The sequence below is a fragment of the Geotrypetes seraphini genome, chromosome 8 (genome assembly GCF_902459505.1).
Source record: "Geotrypetes seraphini chromosome 8, aGeoSer1.1, whole genome shotgun sequence".
In the NCBI taxonomy this organism is placed as follows: domain Eukaryota; kingdom Metazoa; phylum Chordata; class Amphibia; order Gymnophiona; family Dermophiidae; genus Geotrypetes; species Geotrypetes seraphini.
Genome location: NC_047091.1, coordinates 69,528,497 through 69,545,288, shown reverse-complemented (window position 1 = coordinate 69,545,288; position 16,792 = coordinate 69,528,497). Strand labels below are relative to the sequence as shown.

The following is a 16,792-nucleotide window of genomic DNA, read 5'->3' as shown; positions in this document are numbered from 1 at the left end:
TGTTTGGGAGCCATTAACAAAATATTGTACAGAATGAATATTATATTTTTTCCCATTGTTCATACACGTTCAGGGTGGGGAGGGGGGAGGGAATATTTTCTGATTTATTATGCTTAAGAACAATTGTTGGATATAAGGGAGGGAGATATTTGATGTGAGTTAGAATTCGATGGTATATTAAGTGATTAAGTGATGTTAAAGTATAAAATGATTGTATCTTATGTTACACTTGTTGAAAGTTTTAAAAATGAATAAAGATTTAAAAAAAAAAAAAAAGCGAGAGAGAGAGAGAGAGAAGGCACAAAGCGAACTAAGTTCAGCGCAGAGCGTCAAAAACGGACTTCTCGGCTCTGCGGAAAACTGAGAACTGAGGAGATGTGCTCTGTGCTGGGCGGGAAGGCACTCGCGCATGTGCGGTGCGGCAGACTCAAAACTTCTGAGTTTCTTCAAGCAAGTCTACTTGCGAGGCTGTCTGCATCCGGCCTCCATGGATGACGTCACCCACATGTCCTGGGATAACATCTTTTATGTAATTTTGAATTATGCTGATTCAAAAACAACTTAAAACGAAATCAAGGAACAATTTCAAAGAGAAAACTATTTGCACAAAAGGTCAGCTGAACCCAGTAGAATTTTGGATGCATTATAGCTTAATATCTAACTCAGTTTTTTATCCAAATTTCATTTTAGGATGGAAAAACTTTAGCGATCAGGTCTTAAACAATACTGCACGTCTGAAAGAACGCAGGAAAAGTCAATGTTTATCAGACAGCTGGTATGATACTTACAATAGTTTTAAAGTGAGAATTACGTAAATTGGAAAGAATATGGTGTAAATCAGGGAAAGATGAGGATAGACTTACTTGGCTACTAAAGGTTAAAGAATATAAAAGAATGATCAAAGAAAAGCGTTGCAAACATTACTCTAAAAAAATTAATTCTCCTACTTTAAATACTAAAGAAATTTTCAGAAAAGTCAACTCTTTGTTTCATATTGATTTACATAAATGTTATAATACAGATTTTCCACCTTCTGCTACAAAAATTCATAATTTGAGATCATCTCTTGTAGGTTCAAACTCAGATTTACCAATCACTAATTCCTTTAGGAAAAGAAAGTTCAGCTGTTAATATGATCTGGAATCATTTTGAAAATTCCTCAAGCTGTATTCAAAATCCTATTGCCTATTGGATAACTGTCCACTGACTATTATGAAATCAGCCCCTATCTCCTTCAAGGCTGAACTCTTTTTATTTAGGTTTCCATATGCATGTGTACTGGTAAATTTCTGGCAGAACTTGATCATATCCTTGTGACTCCTATTATTAAAAATCTGAGTCTGTTTCCTTGATTGCCAACTACAGACCTATTGCCAACTACAGACCTATTTCCAACATACCATTTTTTCTTACACTAATGGAAGGACTGGTTAACATCGATCTCGTGAAATACTTAGAGAAGTTCAACATCCTACACGACTCTCAATCTGGTTTTTGTACAAATCATAGTACCAAAACAATTTTAGCTTCCATGACTGATCATCTTTTCTATTTGTTTTCCCTGGGAAAAAGCGCATTGGTACTGCAGTTTGACCTGAGCAGTACCTTTGACCTTGTTGATCATGACATTTTGCTTAGATGCCTCAATTCCGTTGGCATTTATGGACAGGTACTAAATTGGTTTACAGGTTTCCTAAAAAAACGTTATCTAGCAGGTTTACAGTGAAGGAACTTTCTCCCAGGCTTTAATCCCTGTGGAGTTCCACAGGGCTCCCCAATCTTCCCTCACTTTTCAATGCCTATATGGCATCATTGGGAAATATGTTATCCAATTTAAAATTGAAATCATATATATGCGCAGATGACATTACAATTATTATTCCCATAACCTCACTGACTCAAGACACAGAACAATTCATCTCATCTATCCTTACTAAGATAGAACAATGGACTATGCAATTTAAATTAAAACTGAATTCGGATAAAACTAAATTCTTTTTGGCAAATCCTAATAACAAGATCACTAATACCTCTGAGATTAAATGGGTCAGACCACCCAATTAATTCTACCATCAAAATCCTGGGTGTCATCTTGGACTGAAGCTTGACTTTTGAAGATCACACTAATTCTCAGGTTAAAAAATGTTTTTTCACTTTATGGAAACTTCGTATCATTAAACACTATTTTGATTTCTTCTCTTTTCAACTGCTGGTTCAATCTTTGGTCTTGAGTATCTTAGACTATTGCAATATTATATACTTGGGATCCTTTAAAAAAACCATCAAACGACTGAGAATCATACAGAATGCTGCAGTCCATCTCATCTACGGTCTCAAGAAATCGGATCATGTAAGCAAGTATTACAAAAAACTACAATGGCTGCCCATGGAAGCAAGAGTTATTTTTATGTTTGCTTTAAAACCATTAACAGGTTCATCCCCAATCTATCTATCTCATCATTTTGAATTTCCAGGTACAACTTGATGTACAATGGATGTAGAGCAGGAAATGTAACGATCATGGGAGACTTCAACTTTCCCGGGATAAACTGGAACCTAGGCACCTCAAACTGCGGCAGGGAATCCAAGTTCCTGGAAATGATAGGGGACTGCTTCCTAGAACAAATGGTGGGAGAACCGACAAGAGGAACTGCCACCTTGGACTTGGTCCTAAATGGCATAACTGGAAGGACAACAGATGTAGAGGTCACTGTTCCTTTGGGGACAAGCGATCACAGCATGATCAATTTTAAAATTGGCATCGGGAAGGGGAAACGTACCAAGACTCAAACCACAACCTTTAACTTCAGAAAAGGGAAATATGACAGCATGAGAGTCATGGTTAAAAAACGGCTCAAGAAAAAGGCAGCCAAAATCAAAATGGTCGATCAAGCATGGTCCCTACTAAAAAATACCATCACCGAAGCGCAGAATCTCTACATTCCGCAGATATCCAAAGGAAGGAGAAATAAAAACAAAGGAGAACCAGCTTGGCTAACTAAAGAGGTGAAGGATGCAGTAAGGGATAAGAGGAACTCTTTTAAAAAATGGAAACGTGAACACACAACGGAGGCCTGGAACAGTCACAAGGTCGACCAGAAGAAGTGTCACAAGGCAGTAAGACGCCAAAAAAAGCATATGAGGAAAAGATAGCGCAAGAAGCCAAAAACTTCAAGCCCTTTTTTAGATACATAAAAGGGAAAAAACCAGCTAAGGAGGCAGTGGGCCCTCTCGACGACCAAGGAAGAAAAGGGTGCATCAAGGAAGACAAACAGATTGCGGATAGGCTAAACTCATTCTTTGCGTCTGTCTTTACCAAGGAGGACACTGCATCAATGCCAGAAACAGGGAGAGTATTCAAGGGAGAACATGAGGATAGCCTCACCACAGTAAATGTGGATTTGAACATGATATATTATCAGATCGACAGATTGAGAAGTGATAAATCCCCTGGACCAGATGGAATTCACCCAAGAGTGTTAAAGGAGCTCAAGATAGAAATCGGAGAACTATTACAATCCCTAGCTAACTTGTCAATTAAAACCGGGCAAATACCAGACGACTGGAGGATAGCGAATGTCATCCCAATCTTCAAAAAGGGATCGAGAGGAGAACCGGGTAACTATAGACCTGTGAGTCTTACGTCGGTTCCTGGGAAGATGATTGAAGCACTAATAAAGGACAGCATAGAGCAACACCTGGAAAATCACGACCTGATGAGAGCTAGCCAACACGGCTTTAGGAAAGGGAATTCATGTTTGACTAATCTACTTAAATTTTTTGAGGAGGTGAACAAACAAATTGATAGCGGTGAACCGGTGGATATAATATACTTGGACTTCCAGAAAGCGTTTGATAAGGTTCCCCACGCAAGGCTTCTGAAGAAACTACAAAGCCATGGAATAGAAGGAGATATACTAAGATGGATAGGCAAATGGTTAGAAAACAGATTGCAGAGGGTGGGCATAAATGGGAAGTTCTCGGACTGGGAAGAGGTAACGAGCGGTGTACCCCAGGGATCGGTTCTTGGGCCCATCTTGTTCAATATCTTCATAAACGACCTAGAAGATGAAACAACAAGTAATTTAATCAAGTTTGCGGACGACACAAAACTATGTCGGGTAGTTGGGACACAAAAGGACAGAGAACTTCAGAGAGATTTGAACCAGCTAGAGAAATGGGCAGAAAAGTGGCAGATGAAGTTTAACATAGAAAAATGCAAAGTGATGCACCTGGGTAAGAAAAACAAGGAACATGAATATAAAATGTTAGGTATGACACTGGGCAAGACCGAACAAGAAAGGGACCTGGGGGTACTGATAGACAGGACCCTGAAGCCGTCGGCTCAATGCGCAGTGGCAGCAAAGAAAGCAAATAGGATGTTGGGCATGATAAAGAAGGGAATCACAAGTAGATCGGCGGACATCATAATGCCGCTTTACAGAGCAATGGTCAGACCACACTTGGAGTACTGTGTTCAACACTGGTCTCCCTACCTAAAGAAGGATATAACCCTACTGGAGAGGGTGCAAAGGTGAGCTACGAAGCTAGTAAAAGGTATCGAGAATTTGAGCTACACAGAACGCCTCGGAAAACTGGGATTGTTCACCCTCGAGAAGAGAAGACTGCAAGGAGACATGATAGAGACTTTTAAAATACTAAAAGGATTTGACAAAATAGAGCAAGAAACATCGTTATTCACATTGTCAAATGTGATTCGGACAAGAGGTCATGGACTGAAACTGAGGGGCACCAGGCCCAGGACAAATATTAGGAAGTTCTGTTTCGCACAACGAGTGGTGGACGCTTGGAACGCTCTCCCTGAGGAGGTCGTGATGGAGACCAGCATTCTGGGTTTCAAGAGCAAGTTGGATGCACACCTTCTTGCAAATCACATTGGGGGATACGAGTAAACAAGGTTTCTCATCAGGGAACACCTGGCTTGGCCTCCGCGGGTGTGGGTCGCCGGACTGGATGGACCTAGAGTCTGATCCGGCGAAGCCATTTCTTATGTTCTTAACTTGTACACGTAGTACCTACTTGTTCGCCTTTCCATCACTGAAGGGCTGTATCTACAAGAGATTCCTTGATAGAACACTATCATTCCAAGCAGGCAAATGGAATAAAAGTTTAACCAACTTTATCTCGAATGCACTTTCTTACCAAATTTTAGGAAGTCAATCAAAACTTATCTCTTTGATAAATTTCTCTGATTCCACTTCTGCCTTGATGTACTTCTAAAACACTTCCAGGAAAAATTTGATTAATCTTACCATGCTAATGTAATTTTGAAAGTTATTTGTAATATCCCTGTCTTTATACAGTCTCTTCCTCTGTAAACCATTGAACTGTTTGTGGTATTGCGGTATATAAAAATAAAGTTATCATTATTATTTTTAAAAGTTACTCTGTTTATTTAACCTGACTGTTTAAATCACTTTGAATGTTGACCCCCTCGAGCTTAGTAATTGGTATGGAGAGGCAAACTTGATAGGCCATATGGACTTTGCCATAAATTTAATTGTTTCTGTGCACTCACCCAAAAGTATGTCTTGTTGAAACAAATTCATTTCCACATACATAATGCAAACATAAGGATAAGGGACCAGGAACATTGAACCATGTTTAAATCTTAGTTTTGATACACTCTCCCATTTACTTTTATCTAAAAATTTTGGTTAAGGTAATTTTTATAAACTTTAAACAAAAAACAAAAATAATCTAGTCTTCAAAATCCTATAATATATGCCACCTTATGTCAGTACTGCATACTCATTCAATTTTATTTATTTATTTTTTTAAAACCCAGAAATAAAACACTTACCGTAATTGAAGCTTCTATATCTCACATTCTCATGGAGATGATGGTACTTTGGACTACAGCTATAAATGCACAACCCATTAAAGGATACATGGAAATATAATGAAATGCTTGGTAGCAAATGGTTGCAAGTTATCAATGTTTCCGAGAACAGCTCGAATTGCTTGCTGAAAATAAATATTTTCAAGTGTTTAATTTTTATTTTTTTGTAATATTTATTGAAAATTGCAACAGAAACTGTACAACCAGCAGTCAAAGCAATCATAAGCAGGGCAATACAAATCATTGCAGAAGAACAACAAATCTAAGCTCCAACTGTATAAATATAAAAAAAATTATGTCCTTACCTTGATAATATATTTTCCAGTAGATAGGTAAGTCATTCTAGACATGTAGGTTATCACCCAATAGCCATGAGCCATCTGAAGAAGGAATCCATGCCAGATTTTTTTCTGCAACTCTCCTCTACTTCACTGGGAGCTCTACTGTCACCTGTAGTTAGTACCCAAGCACAAAGAGCTCCACTGACAGTATGTGAAGTAGGGACATCAACAAAGAAACATTAGAACAACACACTCCAAACAGCCAACAGAAGCATCAAGGGAGCTCAGGAAGGACCTCTGTATGCAATTTAAACATATATACAGAATCCTTCAAGGCCCAAGAACAGCTGACTGGCATCCAAGAAACAAACTTGGAGAAGCATAGGCTGAATGAAACAGTAGGCAGGCGCAGGAAGGACAGGGTGGGAGTCTAGAATGGTTCACCTATCTCTTTTCCCAGACAAGTTCCTGCTGAACCAGAACATACACAGGTAGGGCTAGCCTCAGTAAGGGCGCTGGTCTTTTACCAGAGGGCTGCTGCATGAGTAGACTGCGGGGCACGATGGACCACTGGTCTGACCCAGCAGCGGCAATTCTTTTGTTCTTATGTTCAGTGTAAAAGGCGAGTCATTCTAGACATGTGGGACGTACAAAAGCAGTCCCCAAAAGATAGGGCAGGCTGACTATGCCAGCCCACAAAACCAAGGACCCAAAGGCAGAGTCCTGTCTCACTGCCACATCCACTCTATAAAATTTGGCAAACATATACAGAGTGGACCAATTTGCTGCCCTACATATCTCCTCAGAGATTGCTCTAGCCTCGGCCCACGAAGAAGCTATACCCATTGTGGAATGTGCCTTAACAGAAACAGGAGATTATTTACCAGAAAGAATACAGGCTGAAGAAATGGCATTAAGAATCCATCTGGAAATTGTGGCCTTGGAAATGGTTGTGCTTCGCTTGGTAGAATGAGTCAGAACAAACAGGTGGTCAGAGAGACGAAACTCTTTAGTGACGTCAGAACTCTGCACAAGTCCAAATTTCTCAAAGTGAGGTCTTGCTTCTTTGAACCCGTAGGTTGAAAACAGGCAAATGCACTTCCTGATTAGTATGGAATGCCGAGACCACTTTTGGCAGAAAGGAAGGAACCGTGTGTAAGGAAATCAGTCTCTGAGATTCTCAGGAAGAGCTTTCTACAAGAGCCTGTAGCTCTGAGACACATCTTGCCAAGGTAATGGTGACTAGAAATACTGTCTTGAGCATTAAGTCTAAGAGGGGATGCGTCTTTCAGAGGCTCAAACGGAGCCTTAGAGGGGCCAGACAATACCAAATTAAGGCCTATGAAGGGAACGGTGGTTTGATAGGTGGTCTAACATGAAAAGCACCTTTCAGAAATATGGTCACATCATGGTGAGACATAAGTGTAGAATAATGATCTGAAACAAGAGAGCCCAGCGACTTGGAATTGAAGGAAAACCATGGTGAGGAGAAAAGCTAATACCACTGAAATAGGAGTGGAATACTACTCCACTCTTTCCTGGTTGCACCAATGCTGAAAGGTCTTCCATGCCTTAGCACAGGCAGATACAGCAGACTTCTTAGATTTGAAAAGAGTAGCAATAACTACATCAGAACAAAAGATTAAGTTCTTACCTTTGCTAATCTTCTTTCTTGTAAATCCTCACTGTATTCCGGGATCAGTGGGTTGTTTACCTCCTCCTGCCAGGGATCTGGAGGAAGCTTCAAACATTTGAAGCTTTAACCCCCCTCCCTCTCACACCTTACCACTGAGCATATTCCTCTGGTCTCCATTCGGTCTTTAAGCAGCCAAGTACATCTTGTCGCAACCCACGGGCTCCTGATCACCACAGCGAGCTCGGTTTCCAGCGACCGAAACTGCTCCCAGCATGTTTCCTTCAACCAGGGAATCCTTCAAGCTATCTAGGCAATCGCCTAGGGTGAAAACAATAAGGTCCAATGTTCACAATGAATACAGGCAAGGGAAAACACACACACCCAGGAATTTCCAAAAGTAAAGGTGTATGTTACTATAAGCGTGGGATGAACACAGAGGATTTAGAATCAGAAAATAATATTAAATATTGAACTAAGGCCAGTACTGGCAGACTTGCACAGTCTGTGTCTGTATATGGCTGGAGGATGGGCTGGGGAGGGCTTCAATGGCTGGGAGGGTGTAGATGGGCTGGAGTAAGTCTTAACAGAGATTTCAGCAGTTGGAACCCAAGCACAGTACCGGGTAAAGCTTTGGATTCTTGCCCAGAAATAGCTAAGAAGAAAAAAATTAAAAAATTTAAATTGAATCAGGTTGGGTAGACTGGATGGACCATTCGGGTCTTTATCTGCCATCATCTACTATGTTACCATGTTTATTTTTGACCTCTGGTTAAACTGCCTGGTATTATTAGCAGTTTGCAGTACTTTTCAATACATTTCGTATAAGAACCAAAACATAGAGCTCTGGGCCAACCTGACCACACTGGCTTCACAAACAACAGCCTGGCTCCAATTTAAAACACAAAATCATACAAGACTTTGGTTGGACTTTAGTCTTTCTACCTCAGTCCTCTTCACCAGCCCTCTGAGATTAGGACAGTCCCAGCAATATTCCCTCACTAGGAAAGAGCAGGAGAGAGGAGCAAACAAAACTCTTGCAGTATGAAAAATAAAGTTTTACAAAACCAAAAAGGAAAACTGCTAACCTTGAAGCTCTCCCACAGAATACCTGCAGAAAGGGAACTCATTCACATGGAGCTCCCCTGTGTCTTACGTTCCTTCAGTATCTTATCTCCAACTAATTAGCCTCCTGCTGAGCTGAGAGGGAAGAACACAAACACTGCGTAGTTTGGAATGTTACACAGTCCAAGGCAACAGTTCAGGTTCTTGAGTGCTGCAGAGGCTAGCTCTGGGAAGCTCAAACAATTCAGCATACCAACAAACTTAGTCCCAAAACTTTCAGACAAAATGGTAAGAAACAAAAATAGCAAAAACACTTCCAACCTTGCTCAGCTTGTGTCCATTGCATCCAGTCTCAATCCAGGAATAACCGTCACACTAATGTCCATGGGTTCCCAGCCTTCTAGCTGCCTCTCAGCTGTAGTCTCAGGCTTGTCTGAAATGTCCACCATGACCCAATCCTTGCCCAGCTCGTCAGAATTCAGCTGGAGAGGCAAGCCTTGCTGCCTCTGAGGCTCCCCTTGCAGCCCCCTTTGCTCCTCCCCCCCTCTGAGTCTCAGCTGCCTGGTTTTAACAGCCTCCAATTCGCCCCTCCCTGCTCTGAAGAGGGGGAAGGGAGCAAGCTCCCTCTGCAGCTGTGTCTGCTTAGCTGACAGCTTCTTGCCAGTTCTCTGGCCTTCTGGGAGATGTAGTTCCCTAGCTCCTGAGTTTCTTTGAGCTCTAATAGCAGGCTTGGGAGAGTAACCTGCAACTGGACTGAACTCTCCCTGGCAGTCACTGTCTGGCTCATCAAAGTTAGTACAAGGGAAGTCAGCGCTTTCATAATCGGCAGGGCCAACCTGGTCAGCTCTCCTGCATAGGGTCTTACTGCACTTCCTATTTAATCTGTGCCAAAGCTAGAAAGAGCTAGATTTGTCACAATCTGTAGAGGATAACAAACAAGAGTGAGAGAGGAACGAGGAATTCCTCGACAAGCAAATCAATTCTGCTCATATAAACAAATGCAACAACAATGCAAAACTAAAAAACAGGTTATAAAACATTGAAAACCTGAACAATTAAACAGTGCTAAGAGGAGACACAATCTGCAGTGTCAGAAGGGGGCATCTAAACTAGGAAATTCCCCAATTTAAGTGCTAAACCCAGTCAGATGGTACTCTTATAAAGGCTGGTCAGAAGCAGAAATCCATCTTAACAGTACCGGTAAGGCAGACAATCAGCGAATCAGAAGACACAGGGTGGGTTCCCGGAATAAACTGAGGATTTACAAGAAAGAAGATTAGCAAAGGTAAGAACCTAATCTTTTGTTCTTATACAATCTCACTTTATTCCGGGACCAGTGGGACGTATCAAATCAGTCCCAAAAAGTCAGAGTGGGACTGATGAGCCTGTTGCCAACACAGAGGAACCAAAAGAGGCATCCTGCTTGGCCACATCGATCCTGTAAAACTTGGTGAAGGTGTGAAAGGAGGACAACATAGCAGCCCTACAAATCTCATAAGAACATAAGAACATAAGCAGTGCCTCCGCCGGGTCAGACCATAGGTCCATCCTGCCCAGCAGTCCGCTCCCGCGGCGGCCCAAACAGGTCACAACCTGTCTGAATCACCAGAAGGGGCCCCTTGCCACCTTGGTTTCTCATTAAAGTCCTATCTTCCCATCAAAGTCCTCACCCTCTGGTCTTGCCCATGCACGACCTGGTTGGCTTCCTATACTTACTACCTGGTTAGCTTTCTATACTTGTATTACATCTCAGCACCTCTCTCAGTATCCCACGATCCCTTTATCCCTCAGGAATCCGTCCAATCCCTGTTTGAATCCATGTACCGTACTCTGCCTGATCACTTCCTCCGGTAGCGCATTCCAAGTGTTCACGACCCTTTGGGTGAAGAAAAACTTCCTTGCATTTGTTTTGAACCTATCTCCCTTCAGTTTCTCCGAATGCCCCCTCGTACCTGTTGTCCCCCTCAGTCTGAAGAATCTGTCCCTATCCACCCTCTCTATGCCCCTCATGATCTTGAAGGTCTCTATCATATCTCCCCTGAGCCTCCTTTTTTCCAGAGAGAAGAGCCCCAGCCTATCCAACCTCTCAGCATATGGGCAGTGTTCCAGCCCTTTTACCAGTTTCGTTGCTCTCCTTTGGACTCTCTCAAGTACCGCCATGTCTTTCTTGAGGTGCGGCGACCAATACTGAACGCAGTATTCCAGATGTGGACGCACCATCGCTCGATACAATGGCATGATGACTTCCCGCGTCCTGGTTGTTATGCCCCTCTTTATGATGCCCAGCATCCTGTTGGCTTTTTTTGAGGCTGCTGCGCACTGTGCAGATGGCTTCAGTGATGCATCCACCAGCACACCCAAGTCTCTCTCTAGTCTGCTATCTCCCAACAATGCCCCCCCCAATTTGTAGTTGAACAACGGGTTCTTTTTCCCTATATGCATGACCTTGAATTTTTCCACGTTAAAGCGCATTTGCCATTTGTTTGCCCAGTCTTCCAGCTTGTCCAGGTCCCTTTGCAGGTCCTCACACTCTTCCCTGGACCTAACTCTGCCGCACAGTTTGGTATCGTCTGCAAATTTTATAACCTCGCACTTTGCCTCCTTTTCCTTCTCTTCACTAGATCCAACCATCCTACCCCCAGCCCACGCAGCATCTCTTTCCCTCCCTTCCCACCCACCCCCAGCCCATGCAATGTCTTAGCAGCCTCTTCAGCTCAGTGGCAGCATTCCTTCACTCCTTCACACTTCAGGCACACAACCCAGGAGCCATCCCCTCTGACATGTTTTGCATCAGAGGGAAGCCCTCCCTCCAAAACAAAACATGTCAGAAGTCTTCCAGGTCAGCTGTTAGCAGCATGGACAAATGCTCCTGGAAGCTTGAAGAGAAAGGCGGTAGGCTGGGGATTGATGAGGGAAAGAGATGTTTAGAAAGAGCCCAAGTGCAGCTGGATACAACCCGATGCTGAGGAAGGTACCACACCCCATGTAAGCCCCCAAACAAACCAGTCCCATCCCTGTGATTCTGTAGGGGACCCTTAAGGACCTGGAGTGGATTCCCACAAACTCTAGAGCAGTGGCTCCCAAACCTGCCAAACCTCCCAAACATCCAGAGACACCGCAGATGACTCTGCCCAAGAAGAGGACACTCCTCTGGTTGAATGAGCCCACACCCCTGAGGGGGGTCTTCTTTCAAGCTGCCACATAAGCCGCTGAAATGGCCGAGCAAATCCACCTGGAAATGGTAGCCTTAGAGGCTGGCCTACCTTTGCCAGAACAAACAGGTGGTCAGAGAGACGAAACTCATTGGTAACTTCCAAATACCACAACAAAAGCCTGTGCATGTCTAGGGACTGCAGCACCAGGTCCTGGTCCTTCGAACCAGGGGAAGCAAACGCAGGAAGCTGTTCTTCCTGATTCACATGTAAGCAGAAACCATCTTTGGAAGAAAGGAAGGAACAGTATGCAGCATCACCGCGGAATCCATAATATGCAGGAAGGGATCCCTGAAGGAAAGAGCCTGAAGTTCCGAAACTCTCCGGGCTGAAGTGATAGCCACAAGGAAGACCGTCTTGACCATGAGATCCATCACAGATGCCTGCTCCAAAGGCTCATATGGCGGACGAGTCAGAAGGTGCAGAACCAGATTTAGATTCCATGTCGGGCAGGGAAGGCACAAAGGAGACCGCAGCCCAACTATGTCCCACAGAAAACATACCACATCCAGATGTACAGCCAATGAGCCCCTGAAAGCAAGAGGGCACATATATGAAATACCTGCAATCTGAACTCGGAGCAAAGCCACCACAAGGCCTTCTTCAGGCCATCCTGCAGAAACTTCAGGACCCGAGGAATCAAAGAAAGCGAAGGGTCCTCCTGTCGGAGTGTGCACCATGCTTGGTAGCACCGCCAAGCCTTCGTTTAGACTGCTACTATGGATTTACGTTTACTGTGAAGCAACGTGGCAATCACTACCAACAAATAGCCCTGGCCCGTCAAGGTCACGCGCTCAAGAGCCTTGCTGGAAGACCAAAGCGGTTTAGATCCTGCAGTGCGATTGGCCCCTGCGTGAGGAGGAGAGAGTGACAAGGCAACCGGAGTCCCCGATCCTGCTGGAGCCGAACCAGGTCGGCATACCACAGCTGCCTTAGCCAATTGGGAGCCACCAGGATCACCGACCCATCATGATCTGCTATCTGTCTCAACAGACGCCCTATCATGGGCCAAGGAGGGAAGACAAAGAAGAACCTCCAAGGGTCAGGGCTGAAACAGAGCATCCAGGCCTTCGCTGCCAGCCTCTCGATGACGACTGTAGAATTGATCAGCCTTCTTGTTCGCTGCAGTCACCATGAGATCAAACACGGGGTACCCCCACCGGTGCACTATGCAATCAAATGCTCTTCCAGAGAGAGACCACTCTCTGGGATCCAGCGTCTGATAACTGAGAAAGTCTGCTTGAACGTTGTCCACACCTGCCACAAGGGCAGCCGAGCTTCCTCGTTCAGAGAGGGGCTCTTTGTGCCCCCTGATGATTGACATAAGCCACTGCTGTGGCATTGTCTGAGAATATCAGTACAGCTTTATGACGGAGACGATCCTGGAATTGGAGAAGGGCCAGCTGAATCCAGTTCCAGGTGATTGATCAACCACTTGTGCTCTGAGGACGCCCAATGACCCTGAACTGGAACAGACATGCACACTGCTCACTGTCTATTTTTGGGTAAGAGGAGGGGGATTGACTCAGGGAGGGGTCAGTGGCGCAGGGAATCCAGGACCAGGAGGGGCATCTCTCCTGCCATTTTTTTTTTCTTGGTTCAGGAGGGACGGTGGATCATGGGTACCTGGTGCAGGAGGGGCATGGCCCGAGGGTATTCTGCCAGGTAGGGGGAGTAGGCATCCCTCTTGCCATTTTTGCTGCCATGGGGAGGTGCCGGTTTTTGGTGGTGGGGGGGGGGGTCGTTGGGGAGGGCCATCAGCACAGGGGTGCTTTTTTCTTTTACTAGGGCAGATTGTACATGTGTAATACACACACTTTTGTGCCATTAAAAAAGAAGCCCTAATAACAGTGACAGGAGGCAACATGAATTCACTAGAAGTAGGTCTTGTCAGACAAATCTGATCAATTTCTTTGACTGGGTGACCACAGAATTGGATAGAAGATGTGTATGGTGTATTTAGATTTTAGCAAAGCCTTTGACAGTGTTCCACACAGACGTCTAATAAACTGAATGCCCTTGGGATGGGTCCCAAAGTGACGGGTTGGGTCAGGAACTGGTTGAGTGGAAGGCGACATAGGGTAGTGGTCAATGGAGATCACTCGGAGGAAAGTGATGTTACCAGTGGTGGGCCTCAAGGTTTTGTTCTTTTTAACATCTTTATAAATTATATTGCTGAAGGGTTGTTGGGTAAGATTTGCCTCTTTGCGGATGAAACCGAAATCTGCAATAGAGTAGACATGCCGGATGGTGTGAATAACATGAAGAAAGACCTGGCGAAGCTTGAAGAATGGTCTGAAATTTGGCAATTAAAATTTAATTCTAAGAAATGCAAGGTCATGCATTTGGGCTGCAATAACCAGAAGGAACAGTACAGTTTAGGGGTGAAGAACTTATATGCACGACGGAAGAGTGGGATTTGGATGTGATTGTATGTGATGATCTTAAGGTGGCCAAACAGGTTGAAAAGATGATGGCAAAAGCTAGAAGGATGCTAGGTTGCATTGAGAGAGGTATGGCCAGTAGGAAAAAAGGAGGTATTGATGCCTCTGCATAAGACTCTGGTGAGACCTCATTTAGAATACTGTGTACAATTCTGGAGGCCACACCTTCAAAAAGATAGGAGAAGGATGGAGTCGGTCCAGAGGAAAATGGTGTGTGGTGTTCATGTATGGGGCGTATGGGGACAGACTTAAAGATCTCAATATGTATACTTTGGAGGAAAGGCGGGAAAGGGGAGCTATGATAGAGATGTTAAATACCTACGTAATATAAATGTGCATGAGTCGAGTCTCTTTCATTTGAAAGGAAACTCTGCAATGAGAGGGCATAGGATGAAGTTAAGAGGTGACAGGCTCCAGAGTAATCTAAGGAAATACTTTTTTATGGAAAGGGTGGTAAATGCATGGAACAGTCTCCCGGAAGAGGTGGTGGAAACAGAGACTGTGTCTGAATTCAAAAGAGCCTGGGATAGGCATGTGGGATCTCTCAGAGAGAGAAAGAGATAATGGTTACTGCGGATAGGCAGACTAGATGGACCATTTGGCTTTTATCTGCTATCATGTTTCTATGTTAGGGCTCTGCGCATAGAAACATAGAAACTGGCGGCAGAAAAGGGCCACGGCCAATCTAGTCTGCCCATACCAATGTCCCACCCCCTAACTCCCTCCGTGAAGAGATCCCACGTGCCAATCCCATTTTTTCTTAAAATCTGCCACGCTGCTGGCCTCAATTACCTCTAGTGGAAGACTATTCCAGCGATCAACCACTCTTTCGGTGAAAAAATATTTTCTGGTGTCACCATGAAATTTCCCACCCCTGAGTTTCAACGGATGCCCTCTTGTTGCCATGGGACCTTTAAGAAAAAAGATATCTTCCTCCACCTCGATATGGTCCGTGACATGTGTCAATCGCTCACTGAGTGATTGATATGTAGGGTTTGCATGTAAATGATTTGCACCTCCATGCAAATCATTTGCATGCAAACTTGGTAGTGCATCAATCACTCATCCAAAATCAGCCAGAGGATCAGCCAACAGCGATCCAGTCGGTATTACCAATTATCTTTAGTGCATCCATGCCATAGTACCTTGCTGATATGAATAACGAAAGATTAGGTTCTTACCTTTGCTAATCTTCTTTCTTGTAAATCCACACACTATATTCCTGGACAAGTTGCGAGACTGCTTGTAGGAAGTCTCATTTACATAATTGTTCTGACCATGCCCTCTTACCTCAGGACTGCCCTCTGGTCTCCAGTTCATGCAAAAGCAGACAGTGACACCTGTAGAAGCCATAAACAAAAAGGAGGTGTATGGGGAAACGCCCAGACAAACAAATCTAATCTACTCATAACATGAAATGTCATATCAAACAATTGAAACAGGTTATTAAACAGTATAAAACCTGAAAGTAACTGTTCTATAAAGATGCATAGCCTGTACTAACAGAAGGGGGTGCCACAGTTACAGATCCTCAAGGCAAAGTGCATAACATAATCAGATGGTACTCTGATTATGAAAAAAAAACTCTGATTAAGAAAACAAAAGTTCAGCATATCAGTACTTATCAAGGAAGACAATCGGTGAATCAGCAACTCCCAGGGCGGGTTCCAGGAATAGAGTGTGGATTTCAATGAAAGAAGATTAGCAAAGGTAAGAACCTAATCTTTTGTTCTTGTACAATCCCAATCTATTCCTGGAGAAGTGGGACGTAACAGAACAGTCCCAAAGGGTAAGGGTAGAACTGATGAGCCTGCTGCCAAAACAGAAGAACCAAAAGAAGCATCCGCCTTGGCTGCCACTGCCACATCAATCCTGTAAAACTTCGTAAAAGTATGCAAGGAGAACCAGGTAGAAGCTCTGCAAATCTCAAGAGAAATCGCCGATGACTCTGCTCACGAGGAGGAGATGCCTCTAGTAGAATGAGCCCTCATAGACAAGATGGGGCTTCTTTCTGGCAGCAACATAGTCCAAAGAAACAGCCATATGGATCCATCTTGAAATGGTGGCTTTAGAAGCCGGCTTGCCTTTATAGGCAGGACCCACTAGAACGAACAGGTGGTCGGAAACCTGAAACTTGTTCATGACTTCCAAGTACTGCAACAAAAGTCTGCACATATCCAGCAACCTCAGCACACAGTCATATTTACTCGATCCAGAGAGGCCACAAATTCCCCAGGAACCACTGAGGTGATCACAGACCATACCATTTCCATCCTGAAGTGGAGAACCTTGAA

General features: G+C 43.8%; 1 protein-coding gene across 1 annotated transcript in view; it reads right to left on the bottom strand.

Moving 5' to 3' along the window:
- Window positions 1-702: 702 nt before the first annotated feature.
- The window catches only part of MAJIN (membrane anchored junction protein), a 44,044-nt gene continuing 27,954 nt past the window's right edge, over window positions 703-16,792 (bottom strand). Inside the window, exons 3-5 of the mRNA XM_033955940.1 lie at window positions 5,913-5,988; window positions 5,540-5,665; window positions 703-734 (exon numbers count right to left, since the gene is read on the bottom strand). Coding sequence (XP_033811831.1) covers window positions 703-734; window positions 5,540-5,665; window positions 5,913-5,988 — 234 coding nt within the window. The remainder of the gene's footprint in view (window positions 735-5,539; window positions 5,666-5,912; window positions 5,989-16,792) is intronic.